Source organism: Vitis riparia, chromosome 12 (genome assembly GCF_004353265.1).
Source record: "Vitis riparia cultivar Riparia Gloire de Montpellier isolate 1030 chromosome 12, EGFV_Vit.rip_1.0, whole genome shotgun sequence".
Taxonomy (NCBI): domain Eukaryota; kingdom Viridiplantae; phylum Streptophyta; class Magnoliopsida; order Vitales; family Vitaceae; genus Vitis; species Vitis riparia.
Window position 1 is genome coordinate 16,716,925 of NC_048442.1, and position 15,963 is coordinate 16,732,887.

The 15,963-nt window shown below is 35.4% G+C and overlaps 2 protein-coding genes and 1 pseudogene across 2 annotated transcripts; 2 read left to right on the forward strand and 1 right to left on the reverse strand.

Annotated features, from left to right (window-relative positions):
• Window positions 1-325: 325 nt before the first annotated feature.
• LOC117926036 lies at window positions 326-809 on the forward strand. Its single transcript, XM_034845125.1, has 2 exons — window positions 326-634; window positions 723-809. The coding sequence occupies exons 1-2, from the start codon at window positions 326-328 to the stop codon at window positions 807-809; spliced, it is 396 nt and encodes a 131-aa protein (XP_034701016.1).
• A 1,847-nt stretch (window positions 810-2,656) lies between these two features.
• Window positions 2,657-8,751, forward strand: LOC117926037 (annotated as a pseudogene).
• Window positions 8,752-9,858: 1,107 nt separating this feature from the next.
• Window positions 9,859-12,945, reverse strand: LOC117927132 (protein DETOXIFICATION 40-like). The gene is made up of 7 exons (XM_034846544.1): window positions 12,541-12,945; window positions 11,809-12,440; window positions 11,380-11,436; window positions 10,745-10,983; window positions 10,430-10,548; window positions 10,246-10,332; window positions 9,859-10,069 (listed from the first exon to the last, which is right to left on the reverse strand). The coding sequence occupies exons 1-7, from the start codon at window positions 12,862-12,864 to the stop codon at window positions 10,004-10,006; spliced, it is 1,524 nt and encodes a 507-aa protein (XP_034702435.1). The 5' UTR covers window positions 12,865-12,945; the 3' UTR covers window positions 9,859-10,003.
• Between the last annotated feature and the right edge of the window lie 3,018 nt (window positions 12,946-15,963).

Sequence of the window (15,963 nt, forward strand, 5' to 3'; positions counted from 1 at the left end):
TATCCCTCATGGTGACCACATTCCTAGATCTATTCGTTTGGCATTCTTTGATCAACACCCTGCCACAAACAATATTGTTGAGTAGAAAGCTTGCATCTTGGGATTAGAGACAGCTCTTAAGTTCTAGATTAGACAGATGGAGGTGTTTGGTGACTCCAATTTGGTATTGAGACATATTCAGGGCCATTAGAAGACTAGAGATGTGAAGTTTAAGCCTTACCATGCATACTTAAAGCTACTGGTTGGGAGATTTGATGATTTGAGTTATACACATCTATTTAGAGCACAAAACCAGTTTGTTGATGTCTTAGCTACTCTAACTTCCATGATTGATATTCTTGTTAATACCGTTGTTCGCCCTTTACTGATTGAATCAAGATTAGTTTTTGTCTATTGTTGTTTGATTGATGAGGCAGAATTGAATGATAGTTTGCCTTGGTATCATGACATATATCAGTTTCTGAGACTTGACATATATCCTGAGGTCGCCACGACCAAGGATAAGAAAGCATTGAGACAATTAGCCACTCGGTTTGTGATATGTGGGGAGACACTGTACAAACGATCAACTGATGGGATGTTACTATTGTGCTTAGATCGCACCTCTGTCGATCGAGTGATGAGAGAGGTTCACGTAAGAGTCTATGGGCCACATATGGGATGACATATGTTAGCCTATAAGATCATGAGGACCGGGTATTTCTGGTTGACTATGGAAACAGATTGTTGCCGGTTTGTTCAGAGATGTCCAAAGTGCCAAATTCATGGGGACCTTATTCACGTACCCCTTTCAGAGTTACATGCACTGACTTCGCCATGGTCATTTTCAATATGGGGTATAGACATTATTGGGAAGATTTTGACAAAGTCTTCTAGTGATCATGAGTTCATCTTAGTCGCCATTGATTACTTCACCAAGTGGGTGGAGGCTGCCTCATATGCGAGATTGACATCATCTGAGGTCACTAGTTTCATCAGATCACACATTATATGTCGCTATGGAGTCCCTCATGAGCTTATTTCAGATCGAGGAGTACATTTCAGAGCAGATGTTAATACTTTATTACAAAAATACGGTGTCCAGTATCATAGATCGTTTGCATACAGGCCGCAAACTAACGAAGCGATAGAGGTTGTGAATAAGAATATTAAGAGGATCTTACGAAGGATGATTGAGACTTCTTAGGATTGGTCAGAGAAGCTTCCACTAGCATTGTGGGCTTATCAGACTTCTTTTCACACCTCTACAGGAGCCACACCTTACTCCTTGGAGCCAACTAATGTAAATCAACTAAAGAAGTATTATGTTTGAAACCATGGTCGCAGGATGGTGGCTATCATTTCGGTTTGCCATATACCTTGTTATTTCCTTTTAACATACAAACCACTGCTAGCCCATTGAGTTTCACATGTGCATCAGAGTCTTTCTTTCTTATTGCCCTGCTTACATTTCTACATCGGGATAGGGGCCCTTTGGTGTATGTATGCTTCATTAATTTAGGAGTTTCATGAGTCTTGGGCCTACGGGCACATCTTTCTCTCATTATTTTTTCTACCATCAGATTACTGCATTCCATCATATCTCATTGGTTGTGTTATTCATTCATTTTTCTTTATTTTATTTACTACTTGTTTTGCTTCATATTCTCTCCACCTTAAGTGGTGATCCTCCTCAGTTCATTACATGGAGGATAGTCACATCATTTCCACTATCTATCCTACAGACACTGATTCAGATATCCTTAGTTTGAGAAGGTCATCTTATTAGAGAGTTTTTGTTACCTTAGCACTTGAAAGTATGTCTATCCCTTATTGATATCATCTTTGGGGTTCATTTGTTTATGTTCGGTGTATGTGCCTTTGTATATATGTAAAAAAATAAAAAAAACACGTGTGTATGTGCATAGTATTCTCCATCATTGAGCGTGTATATTGATATCTGAGGGTCATTTTATCAAGTATGTTTGTTGGCGAGAGTTTGTATGTGAGCTTTCTGAGATCCTTTTTTCTTTGTATTTACTTTGTCATATCTCTTTAAGAGTGAGATGATCGACCTTCTCCTAGGGACTTTGGATCATTATTCTTTCCATCATTATATTCATTATTGATGTGACTTCACTCCATATTTGACTTAAGTTGATCATCATTTTTCTTTGTATATTCATTGTTTCGCTATCATCCTTGTGATTCATCTCATTCGCTTCACCCCCTTGTTCTTTTCTTACACTAACCTATTCCAGGTTTGATATTTCCCTTGCATCATTCTTGTGTATCTCATTATCAGTTTGATTTGCTTCATCGTCTCATTATTGATATAATATTCACGTTGGGTACCCTCAGGTCCATGGCTCACGAGCTTTTCTACACATATTGCATTTTATACATAAGGGCATGGTTTTTTTATCATTGGGTATTTGGGCCTAGTTTCCTTTCATTTCTATTACCTTATCACCCTAGCCTACGTTACGTCTCATGTCTTGAGACCACCTTGAAGCCATGGGATCAGATGTCGTCTTCAACAATCCCTACTTGAACAGGTATTTGAGATTTGATTGATATTTAGATATCATCATGCTTCTTCTTCTGGGAGACACCTCTTTGATGTTTGGACCCGATTCAATTGTGGATATGGACAACTGGGATTGCACATTTGATGATGGATGATCTGATGTTGTCCGATTTTTTGATCTACCATACATCTGATGCCATACTGGGGCATATTTCCGTTTCGATTGAGATGTACAGATCTTCATGGAGTTGTATGCTTATCCCCACTTACGAGATGCACGCCAAGACGATGACCTGTTTTTTATCTTATCATGATCTCCCATGGAAGCCTCTCTTAAGTCATTCAGTCAGACCCACACTTTTCGGCATTTGGATTTCATCATGCTTCTCATTCTAGGATACGTCTTCTTGATCTGTTGGGTCTGATTCAATTATAGACATAGATGACTAGGATTACACATTTGATGACGGATGATTTGAGGTCATCCATTTTTTTGACCTATTCCACATCTGATTCCATACTGGGGCATATTTCCTCTTCGACTAAGATTTGTAGATCTCCATTGATTTGCATGATCATCCCCAATTACGATATACACGTCAGACTGATGATTTGCTTTCATTTTGTCATGATTTTCCCGTGGAGCCTTTCTTGAGTCACTCAATCAGGCTCATACTTTCTAATATTGTTATGATTCTTGGATGGAGTCATCTCAAGTGCATAGACTCCCATATCATCATTTCAGTGAAGTACATGTCAGATCTCTTATACATCCCCATGGAGTTATTCTCGAGTTATCAGGACGGACCAAATGCACTAGTTGCTATACTGGGGCATATTTCCCTCTTTTAATTGTGGAGATATTTGTTTTCTCACAAACTTGTTACAGTCTTCTTTACTCAGTCGAGAGATGTTTATTCGCATTACTAGTCATTGTTTCGATGATTTTTGCCGAGATGAGCCTCCATAGAAGCACAACATTTGGGTTTTGGCTATCCCACTATCCATGACTCTTCTGTAGATTGTTGTGTTGAGGTCGCGGTAGTTACCCTAATGGACTATTCTCTTGAGACTCCCCAGTGGATCATTCATTTGAGATGACAATGGACTCCTCTAGTAGAGCATTTTGAGTTAGAAGCGTCTAACTTATTGTGACACATCATCAGGCCTCGTGATTTAGTCAGATGAACTGTGAGGTCGTACTTATAGTTGATTTGATCATTCCAACTCGCTAACGGAGCATCTTTTGAGACTCATAGAGTCTCTTTCAGGCCCTTTCAGTAGATCAAGAGTTGTGGTGGCACGCTACACTGGAGCATATTTTCCCCCTCATCATTTCCTTGTAGCTTGGCATTCAAAGCCACCATATCTTCTCAATTACGACATTCAGAGTCATCTTTCACAGTTTGGCATTCAGAGCCACTATCTCTTCTCAATTTGGGCTTTCAAAGCCATCATATTTTCTCAATTTGGGCATTCAAAGCCACCATCTTTTTGCAGTTCGGAGTTCAAAGTCGCCATATCTTTTCAATTACAATGTTCAGAGTCATCCTTCATAGTTTGTCGTTTAGTGCCTTTATCTCTTCTCAGTTTCGGCATTCAGAGTCACCATCTTTTCTCAGTTTCGGCATTCAGAGTCACATCTCTTCTTAGTTATGGTGTTCAAAGTCGCGATCTCTTTACAGCTTAGCGTTCAGAGCCGTCATATCTTCTCAGTTACGACGTTTAAAGTCATCCTTCATAGTTTGGTATTCAGAGCTTGGTATTCAGAGCCACTATCTCTTCTCAATTTCGGCGTTCAAAGCCACCATCTCTTCTTAGTTTGGGCGTTCAGAGCCACCATCTCTTCTTAGTTATAGCATTCAAAGTCGCCATCTCTTTACAGCTCAGCGTTTAGAGCTGTCATATCTTCTCAGTTACGACGTTCAAAGTCGTTCTTCACAGTTTGGCATTCAGAGCCACTATCTCTTCTTTGTTTCGGCGTTCAGAGCCACAATCTCTTTTCAGTTGGGCGTTCAGAGCCACCATCCCTTCTTAGTTATGGTATTCAGAGTTGTCATCTCTTTACAACTCGGCGTTTAGAGTCATCATATCTTCTCAGATCTGCATATTTAGTTTGGCATTCAGAGTCACTATCCCTTCACAGTTTGGTCTTCAGAGCCATCATCCTATCACGATCGGACATTCACTGCCACATTTTCGGCGTTTAGAGCTGTCAGTTCAGTTTTGGCATTCAGAGTCTCGTTTTTAGTATTCGGTCTTATTAGTTTTTTTAGTTTGATGTTCAGAGCCATTGTTTGTTTTTAGTTCGACATTCAAAGTCGTCATGTCTTTCTTCAGTTTGACGTTCAGAGCCACCATCCGATCATAATCGGACATTCATTGTCACTTTTTCGGCGTTCAGAGCTACAATCTAGCGTTCAAAGCTATCAATTCAATTTGGGCATTCAGAGTTTCGTCTTTAGTTTTCAATGTTATCAGTTTTTTTTAGTTCAGCATTCAGAGTCATCATGTCTTTCTTCAGTTAGGTGTTCAAATCCACCATATCTCTTTCAATTCGGCATTCAAAGTCGCATCTTCATTTCGGAATTCAAAGTCATTGTTTGTTTCAGTTTGACATTTTGAGTCGTGTTTTTAGTTTGACATTCGAAACCATTTTTTAGTTTGGTGTTCGGAGCCACATCTTTGGTTTGGCATTCAGAGCTATTATTTGCCTCCAGTTTAGCATTCAAAGCCACCATGTTCCTTCAGCTTGGCATTCAGTGTCAACATCTTTCTTTAGTTTTGACGTTTAGAACCGTTGTGCATACTCATTCTGACATTTTGAGTCACCATATTTCCTCTTTTTGGCATTCAAAGTCATTTTTCCTCAACCTTATCATTCAGAGTCATAGCTCCTGGCATTCATATTCACTGGCATCACACATTTTGCCTTTGCGATTTTACATTCGTCCTCATTTTCCTCACCTCATTACCTTGTGCTTATTGTTTGTTCATCATGCTCTTCAAAGCTTCCCCTTCCACTGCACATGACATAGTCCTTGGAGTTCATGGCACATATTTCAGTCATGTTGTTGGGCACCTTACTCTTAGCGTTCTCATGTAGTTCACATAGGGCAGTCTCCTATGGATGCATTCTTTCATGTACTCCAAGGTGCTTCGACCGTTACTCATCTTTGACATTGATCTTCGAGTCACTTCTGGAGACATTTTAGAGGGAGTCTAGATCCATAACGCAACTTTAGAGACTCTCTAAGAGCTACCCTTCTTTTAGGATTTTAAGACCACTTATGTTCCTTTATTGGTTTGAGCAAGTTTATGTTCTACTTGTGTACCTTTAGAGGTCTTTCCTTTTCTTCGGTAGAAATCACTTCGTTATACTCATTATTCACACTTTCTTTTCACTCTAGTGTCCATATTCCTTACACTCGTGAACTCTACCGAATATGGGCATATTTGTAAACCCTTCATTGGCTACCCGGGAGTAAGCTGTCTTTTTATTTTTTGGAGGAGTAGGGGACGACTTCCAGTTTCTTGCATGAGACGCATGGCAAGAATGTGACCATCTTTCCATGGTGGTGGTTGAAGTAGTGGAGTAGAGGAGTAACTGGAGAGAGGGATGGCTGGAACGAGATAGAGGAAATGATTATCTGAGTAGGAGTAGGGAGCCGATGGAGACTAGCATGAAAAGAAAGAGCACGAGCAGTTGAGAAGAAGGATGAGAGTGGGTCGACTAATGGGTGAGGGGAAGACAGCTTGAGGAAGAGAGCAAAAAAAAAAAAAAAAAAAAACAGAGTTGGCAAGAAAAGATAAGAAGAGAGGTCAAGAGCAAGAAAGACAAGAAGGGCGAGAGAATGGAGCTAAGTAGCCAAGAAATTCTTCACCTTAAAGGAGTTTTCTGAGTATGACTATTGTAGCTTCTTGTTTCTCATTTTTTTACACTACTTTACTCTCATTTCCAACTGCTATTCTGAGCTTAGCTTTATTGATTGGAGTGGACATCAAGGGCCATTCATTTGCCTTGTTGGGTTTGATTCAATACATGCATGCTCTATTTTGGTTTATTTTGAGGTTTTCTTCTTCTTTTTTTTCCTCTTGGAAGTATCTGATGCATCACTCATTCCTTGAACTAGATACACCAAGCTCATGCTCTTATTTTCTCTAAATCCCACCAACTCCAAGCTCTTTGGTGATCCATGACATAGAGCTAAAGTTCATGCTCTGTTTTTTTACGTTTCTTTTTCTTTATCTTCGTTTCTTGCTATGTTTCTTGTTGAGTACTAAAGGTGCATTGGGAAAGCTTGCAATGAGACCTAGATCTACTGAATCCTTACAACAGTTAGTGGAGGTTGCAAGATATCCTACTGCTCGTTTCTTCTCCAACACTGGAACCACTATTTACAGCTAGTCCCATCTTGAACCACTAAGACTCTCCAAAGCCTTGTGAGCCTCCTCTGTGTTCGGACATGGTGAAGCCTGTGGAACTCGAATGTCGAACTAGTAGAATAGCAGACGCACACGCCAAGCATCTACTTCTATCATCCTTCTGGTGCTGCCCACTTCTTCAACCCTCAAGTCTTGAAAGAGACATTGAGCAAGGTTTTGGTGCCATGCTACCCCATGGTCAACCGGCTCCGGCGAGACGAGAACGGCTGCATTGAGGTCGGCCGCTGTGTTGAAGGTGTCCTCTTCGTCGAGGTGAATACCAGCCCTGTCATCGATGATTTCGGTGATTTCGCTCACACTTTGAAGCTCTGATAGCTCATTCCGATAGTGGAATACTCCGGCTACATTGGATCATATGCTCTCCTTATACTAAAGGAATCCCAAGCTAATGGGTCAGTCATTTCACCAGAGACGCTGCTATTAAATTGGTTCAAGAACTTGACTCGAGGAGGTTGGATCTTGTTTATGGCGGAGGAAGTGTTAGGTTAATGGGTTTGGTTTCTTAGGAAGTTCATCATGGCGGTGGACATGTACTTGGAATCATCCCCAAAACTCTGATGTGCAAAGAGATAATCGGGGAAATAGTAAGAGAGGTTCGACCCATAGTTGACATGCACCAAAGGAAAGCTGAGATGGCCCACCATTCAGATTGTTTTACCGCCTCATCAGGTGGCTATGGAACACTGGAGGAGTTATTGAAAGTCATCACATAGGCCTAGCTTGGAATCCATGACAAGCCTATGGGTTTGCTGAATGTGGATGGCTACTACAACTATTTCCTTACTTTCATCGATAAAACCATGGATGATGGCTTCATCAAGCCCTCTCAACATCACATTATCGTCTTTGCTCCAAACGCAAGAGAACCCGTTCAAAAACTCGAGGAATACGAGTCTGTGCATAGTGAAATAGTGGCAACACTGCCGTTAACAGTGCAATCCCAGTCATGCCTCGAGCCCCACTCCTGCAATGCAGTGCCGATTACTCACAATCTCCACTTCCGCATGGCCATGAATGGCCATCTTGGTGTACTGCCCCAAAAGGCCAAGTGTTTGGTCTTTTTAATTCTTCATTTTTTTTTTAATGTTGACAATTTATTTTGTATAAAAATTCTATTCTCGAATGATCTTTCAAAATTTCGATTTTCAAAGTTAATTTTCGAAACTTCTGTTTTCAAATAATTTTTCAAAATCCCAATTCTCGAATTTAATTTTCAAATAATTCTTCAAAATTCCAATTTTCAAAATTTTCTATTTTTTTAAATAATTTCCTAAAATTCCAATTTTAAAATTTAATTTTCATTCCAAACTTCAGCTTTCAAATAATTTTCAAAACTCCATTTTCAAATTTAAGTTTCAAATTTTTAAATTTAATTTTCAAAACTTCAATTCCTTAATTTAATCTTAAAAACTCTAATTTTTGAAACTCCACTTTCTTTCAAATTTAATTTCAAAAATTTCAATTCTTAAATCTAATTTCCAAAACTCAAATTCTCAAATAATTTTCAAAACTCTATTTTCTTTCAAATTTAATTTCCAAAATTCCAATTCTTAGATTTAATTTTCGAAACTCCAAATCTCAAATAATTTTCAAAATTCCAATTTCTTTCAAATTTAATTTCCAAAATTCTAATTCTTAAATTTAATTTTCAAGAATCCAATTTTCAAATAATTTTCGAAACTTCAATTTTCAAATAAATTTCAAAAATCTAGTTTTCTTTTGAATAATTTTAATTCCACTCCAATTTTCAAATATTCTTTAATTCTGCAACTTTTCATCCATTATTAGGGTTTTAGGTCACCAAAAAAATCATGATTTTAATAAGTCTGCTACCATTCTTATTTCGTCATGCACTTGTACAAATTTTCTTCAATTTTCAAATAATTTTTTTCGTTTTCCTTGATTTTTAATAAGTATGAATATGATTTTCATAATTTCAAAGCAATGAAATTTGTGATATTCATTCATGCAAAATCAATTGGGTTTTGGTGAGGGCCCTACATATGAGCTTTTTCTTCTAATTGTCAATTATTATGCTTAATGAATATTGTTTGATCATTATCTTATTATTTGATATGCATGTGACAATTTTATACTTGAGTTAACCTTGTTTCATGATAGCATTTTATTACTTGTTGCCAAGATACGCTCTCATTCATTATCATAACTTACTTTTGATCTATAACCATTTTGGTATCTACTGATCTCCTAGTTAATTGTCATGTTTGTTTTACCTTATTTAGTAGAGACCTATTTTTAGGAGCTTAGAGGGGTGTTACGGTTTTTACCGTACCTTCCCAATAAGTAACCTGACCCCCGAACCTAGGTTTGGTTTTTCATAAACTGTATTTTCCAAATAAGGAGTCGCACTTAGGGTTTTCTTTCTTATTTTGTTTTCTTTTTAAAAATAAAACAAAAATAAGTGGCAACTTCAAGTCTTTTTCAAAAAAATCTTATTTTTCATTAGATAAATAAAAAAAAGTGAGTTGTGTCATTGAGTGGGAATGCATCGAGCGAAATACGGGGTCTATAGTTATGTTTGGTTCCCGGAAAATAGTAAGAAAAGAAAAACATTTTTAAGGAAAATAGTTGTCTCACATTTGGTTTCACTATAAAAGTTATATATAAAAAAATCAAATATAATTAAAATTAATTTAAAATTTATATATCTTTAAATTATATAATTTTGTTATATTAGACAAAAATAAGTAAAATGAGTTTGAAGAAATGTATACAAATAATTTATTCAATTTAAACCTATTTTTTATTTTTTATTTTTGTTTTTTCTTTCCTTCTAATTTTCCTCTCTACCTTTTTTCCTTTGTATTTTTTCTCAAATTTTTCGAAAACCAAACATAACCTTAAAATCAGATTTCACCGTGAAATTTGATCTCCCAAGCAAAATATTAGAAATTAGTAACCTACAATTCAATCTCCACTAACCACACTATAAAAACTGAAAAAAAACAAAACAAAACCACTAAAATTCTGGTCTAATTCAATTGTGACAAAATGTAATAAACAGATCAAGTGCACCCAAAGTTTCTTTCAGTCCATCAAAAGTGGCTGCTTCTTGTCATCCCACTTTTCCAATCTTTCTCTAGCTTTTTCCACCTGCGAATTTAATTAAACTTTGTATCTTTCATATTTTTAATTTTATAAAAATTTATAAGACAAAAAAAATATCAAATGAAGTTTTTTCAATTTAACATCGATTTGATTTGTCTACATCTATTTCTTCAAACAAACACATGAATGAATATTTTGTATTCTAGTATTACAAAACGTACCTCCTTATTCCAATTGGTGCGTGTCGTAACCCAAATTAAAATCAAAGTTTGCATTAATGTGCCTCCTAGCATTCCTAACCAAATTCCCTACACAAATGACATCTTACAAAGTTTAGAAGGTTGGTTTGATTCTCCATCTCTATATGAAATGATCAAATATGCAGAGATGTAGAAATATATGTACCTTTGCACCAAGCTTGAAGTAAAAGCCCAAGAGTGAGCCTAAAGGCACCCCCACAATGTAATAACAACCCACATTTACATAGGCCACAAAAGCTTGCCATCCACACCCAACAGCCACGCCTTCAATGGTTGCAATATGGTTAACCAACAAAATATGCACAATTAATCTATCTTATGAATAACCATCAACTTTAAAGGTTCAGATTAGGTGGCAGATAAACCCCACCAAATGTGACCCATCACAAATCATATTATTAATTTAATTTGCATGGAGTTAAAAGCATAGGTGGTGTGGCGTACGGTGTTGGGATTTTACCTGATAAAACTGGTTGAATGCCATTGAGCATGAGGGTGATGGCCAAGACTGGACACAGATCAGAAACAGCTTGCGCCACAGTTTCCCCACCAGTGAAAGCATAGCTAATGACATGGCGAAGGACAAGGACCACGGCCGCAGCTACCCCTGATATTAGGAAGGAGACCAAAGTCACCATCACCACTGAAAATGCTGCTGATTTGGGGTGCCCAGCTCCAAGCTCATTCCCCACTCTTACACTGCCCACCATACCATGCCAAAAGATTCGTGTAACACTTGCACTATCATTTACCATTTCCGCTCATTTATATGCGGCCATGTCATGAATATAACTTTCGACAATTACATGAAAATGATAAGTTCTCATGGTGACAATCCAATTCCATGTTTCAAAAGTTGAATATGTATGATGAGATTGAACGATGATTGTAACTCTTTTATATGATATCTAGAAAGAACTTTTTTATGCTTTCAATAATATAGTTTTGACCTTAATTTTAATATTGAAAATAATTAAAAGAAATTAAAGAAAAATAGATTTTTTTTTTTAAGTCTAACAAATATATAGACACCCAAATATCAATGAATTATTTGAAGGGTTACTTGCCAAATAGAAGAAATAGATGAATACTGACCTTGCAGCAGCATTGAATCCAACTGAAATCATGAATACAAATCCAAGTATCGTCATGCTGCAATAAATAACCAACAAGCTTGGTGATGATACTTTTTCTTTTGTCTTTTTGAAAAGCAAATTTAGCAGAAGGAAAAAATAAAAAGTAGGAGGCAAAGACTGAAAGTCTTTATTACTTTTCTATCATTTCTCTGAATTATTGGTTTGGTTCACAAATTGACAAGCCTACCCATTTGATTATGTGACGATAAAGTCTATAGTTCTTTTGTTATAAAAAAAATATTTTATTATTAATTTAAATTTCTATCAAAAATATTTTTCATTTATATTTAAATAATAATGAAGATTTTATAGAAGCTTTTTAACAGAAGTTGTCTTGAATTCTGCGGAATTAAAACCAAGTACTGTTATTAACTCCTTTTTGCCGTACCATATCGACAGAGCATCCAAAGCCACCTCAGGATTCTCAAGCAAGCCAGCCAGCAGAACCAGAACCTGAAAATACCAAGTCTCCAAGCACAGCATCACTGCAGATGCTGCTGATAGTTTGAAGAACCCACACAACCCAGAGACAGCCTTCAGACTGAACCCACCCCATGTGTACTTACACTTCTCGCTCTTTACTATATAGAAGAACTGAGCCACCACAATTATCCACCATGAGAGGCTCAGCACCAGCGACGAACCCACCAACCCCAGCCCTATCTTGTACACAGCCACCCAACTCAGCAACAGGTGCAGCAACAGTGTAGCTGCCGATATATATGCACTTGGGGCCACTATGCTTTGAGCCTGTAGAAACTTTTGGATCGGGAAGTTGGCTGCGTATGCGTAGATTTGAGGAATGAGGCCGTAAACGAAGATCGCGGCTGCTGATGCGATTTCAGATGATTCACCTAGAAGAATCAGGATTGGTTTGCAGAAGATGTAGATGAAACTGAGAAGGAACCCGGTTATGGTGAGAAGAACGGTGGATTTCTGGAGATAAATGCCCAGCATTTCAAATTTTTGAGCTCCGAATGCTTGCCCACACAGAGTCTCAACGGCACTCCCCATCCCTAACTGTTGATAAACTCAGAGAAATGAATAAATACAGATATATAAAAAGACTCAAACCAGAGAAATACTTGTTAGTCAGAGCTGTAAGTAATATCATGGGTACCATGAGGCCGTAAGCGAACATCTGGACGCCGGTGTTGCCGAGGGAGGCGGCGGCGAGCTCAAGATTACCGAGGTGGCCGGCGAAGATTTGGGTGGACATAGACATGAGATAGTTGATCATGTAAACAGCGACGGCGGGGCCGGCGAGTCTGAAAAGAAGCTTCAATTCAGTCCAAGTTGCCGCGAGGAGGCGCTGGCAGAAGGGCAGCCGAGTGTCGGACAATATGCTCTCCAGCTGTCCACTGGTTTCAGGCCTTCTCTCCGACGACAATGGTGGATGGGACTGTAACATCGGTTTATCAACACCATCACGAGAAGATTCCATTGGGTTCTAGGCGGAGGCGGCGACGATAATCACGGTGGCCCAGCGGTGGTCGGAATCGATAAGCAAACGAAATGCACCATGTTCATCTCGTGGGATGTGGGCTTTAAAGGCTTTGAGATGAGCACTGAGCGGTGGCAAAGGAAAGAGAAAATGGTCCTTACACCGAAACGGCATTTCTTGACCTCAAATTATTTTATTATTTAATTAATCTCTTTTTGTCAACCCTTCTCAAAAGTTTCTATTTTTTAAAAGGGAAAAATAAAAATAAAATAAAAAATCCAATATTTGGAAGCAAATTTATTTCAAATAAAAGGATTTTTAATTAAACGAATAATTAAAATAAAAATAACGCATTTTCCTTATTTTACATCTTAAAGAATAGGTTTTTATTATTTTGACTTCTCTTTAAACATAATTCTAAATATAAATGGTTAATTTAGTTTAAAATAATTAAATTTATATTACTTATTCTAGAATTTCCTTAACCAATTTATTTCTAAAATGAGCACACTTTTCTCTTTTTGGTTCTAAAATTTTTTATTCAATTTATATATATATCACCCCTCATAAACGTCTTGGATTTATTATTTCATTCTTTGCTCGATTAAGTTCATCCTTTCTAGGTCTTTGTTATAGATAATCTGATATTGTATATATTATATAAAATATATATATATATATATATATATATTAAAATTAAAAATTATTAGTGGAGTTTTCAGCCATAAAAAAAATTAAAAAAAAAATTCTATTTATCAATATTTGTAATGAGCCCCACTCCATAATGTGAATGACACAGTTGGCTTGATATAAGTGTGGCTGCTAATCAACCCTTGCCTTTTTAGAAGAATGGTAGGTGTTGAAATTCCGATATTGCAAATCAAACACTTCAATAATTTAGAGTTTTAAAAGCATATATTAATCCGACAAAGTTAGAATCAATTCGACAGTGTTTTTACAGTTTTTGTATTTGAAGTATTTTTTTAAAAAAAAAAATTTATATTCAACATGTTTCTTTAGAAAACACTAAAAGTAATTTTTCAATATTATAAATAATTTTTTAGATTTAAAAAGTCTTTTTTAAATTTTATTAAATTCTTAAAATCCATTTAAAATTTATTTTAGAAAATATTTTTAATATTTTTAATACTTAAAATTTTTTATCATTCAAGTGTTAAAAGAATTATAAATATTTTTTATGACAATAATTCTAGAAAGTATTTATACTATTTCTAATACTTAAAAAATAAAAATTTTTAAATCCTAAAAATATTATAATTATTTCTTAAAATCATTATCAAACAAATTCTTAAAGTTTATTTCACATGGATTTTAAAAAATGATTTTAATACCACTAACACTTAAATTTTTTTTTATCATTTAAGAATTAAAAAGATTAAAAATATTTTCTAAAATCAATATAAAACACATTTTTACTTTTCTATCAAAAACACCTTTTAAGTTAAAGTAAGTTTCTAGGATCCTTATATAAGATCGCAATAACATGACAAATATAGTTAGGTGGTGTTTGTTTTTTTACTTAATTCTAAATAGAACCTTAATACTTAATAGTGTTAAATATTAGGTTATTTATTTTTGTAGTATTTTACTATTTTATTTCTATTAAGTATTAAAAGGTAAAAAAAAACTTATATGTTATTTTTTCTATTTAGAAAAAACTACATATTTTAATTTTTTCTATTTAGTAAAAAGTTTATAATAAGTCATGAAAAAGTAGAAAAACAAACAACCTAAATTCTAAAACTAAATTATTTTCAGGCCAAAAAAACAAATACCACCTTAGTGTCGTAGGCCCAAAACTATATTGTTCCATACTTTGAAGACAATTCTTCAAAAGCAAAGAATTAATTTTAGGTCGTCCACATCCATAGATAAAAATTAAAAAGATTTTGGGGTTGGTTATACATGCATCACACTGTACCATTTAGAAAGCCAATAAGATCTTGCTTTCAAGAAAGAGGTTAAGGCAATAAATTTATTTATGGGTAAATTATAAAAATCATTTATCCATTTTTAATGATATTTTGGTGTTTCATAGCAATACCGACTCTAAATTATGCTCAATTATCTAATAACCATTTTTATTATTTTTTTATTTTATGAAAATGGATGAAATCAAATCACATATGCCTAAATTAGATAGATTTATAATAAATATTAATTAAATATTATTTATAATTTCTATCAATACTCATTAATGGAAACCATTAATGTTGTTTGTAAGTTCCATTAATATTCATTAATGGGAATATTAATGGAAGCCATTTGGAAAGCCTATAAAAGGTTTCCATCCCGTGTAATATGTACCTCCAAGTAAAAAATAAATTTTTCTATTTCTTTCATTCTTTTAACTCTCTTCTCTGATTCTTTCTTCTCATTATATATATTATTAAAGTAATATATATTTTATCTCTACTACTTTGACTTGCACTACATTTATCCTAATTTTACAACAAATAATAATGTAATTGCAACCGTTAAAATCAAGTTTTATATTGTTTGTTTCATTATTGCATGCAATTTGTTTCAAATGCTTAATAAGTAAAAGGGTTGTTAAATCACCTTCATTTGAAGCACTTTAAATCCTTTTGTATACCACTAACATTTACGCCCGGCCCATTTCATTTTTCATGTTTTTATAGGCCTTTTTTGTTGGATTTTTGGCCCAAATTCTAAGCCCATTTATACCCATTTTTAGATAACCAATCTGAGTCATCAATTTTCTTTTTTTCATCTCAACTGTCCATTCAAAAATAAGCCTTAAAGACCATCTCTTCTTCCACAACGGCCACCCACCCCCTTTTCTCCTCCTCCTCCTCCTCTCTTTCTTTTTCATCATCTTCTCTTTTTTCTTTATTTTCTTTTCTTTCTTCTCCATCTCATTTTGTCTCAATCGTGGTCACCTCTCACCAAAATGAGTAAGTTTTCTCTCTCTTTAATTTCTACTATAATAGTTTTTGTATTTGGGCTTGAATTTTGTTTACTTGGGCTTGATTACATTTTGAGTTTTGCATATTAAATTAGATTTTGGTGGTGTTTGTTTTTTTACTTAATTCTAAATAAAATCTTAATGCTTAA

Excerpts from the sequence above, each read along its gene's own strand:
- LOC117926036 (XM_034845125.1), top strand. The coding sequence starts at position 326 with ATGATTGATATTCTTGTTAATACCGTTGTTCGCCCTTTACTGATTGAA. Across the intron at positions 635-722 it reads GAGTGATGAGAGAGGTTCAC|ATTGTTGCCGGTTTGTTCAG; the intron begins GTAAGAGTCTAT and ends CTATGGAAACAG.
- LOC117927132 (XM_034846544.1), bottom strand. The coding sequence starts at position 12,864 with ATGGAATCTTCTCGTGATGGTGTTGATAAACCGATGTTACAGTCCCAT. Across the intron at positions 11,437-11,808 it reads TTGGATGCTCTGTCGATATG|CATGACGATACTTGGATTTG; the intron begins GTACGGCAAAAA and ends TATTTATTGCAG. Across the intron at positions 10,070-10,245 it reads GCACCAATTGGAATAAGGAG|GTGGAAAAAGCTAGAGAAAG; the intron begins GTACGTTTTGTA and ends TTAAATTCGCAG.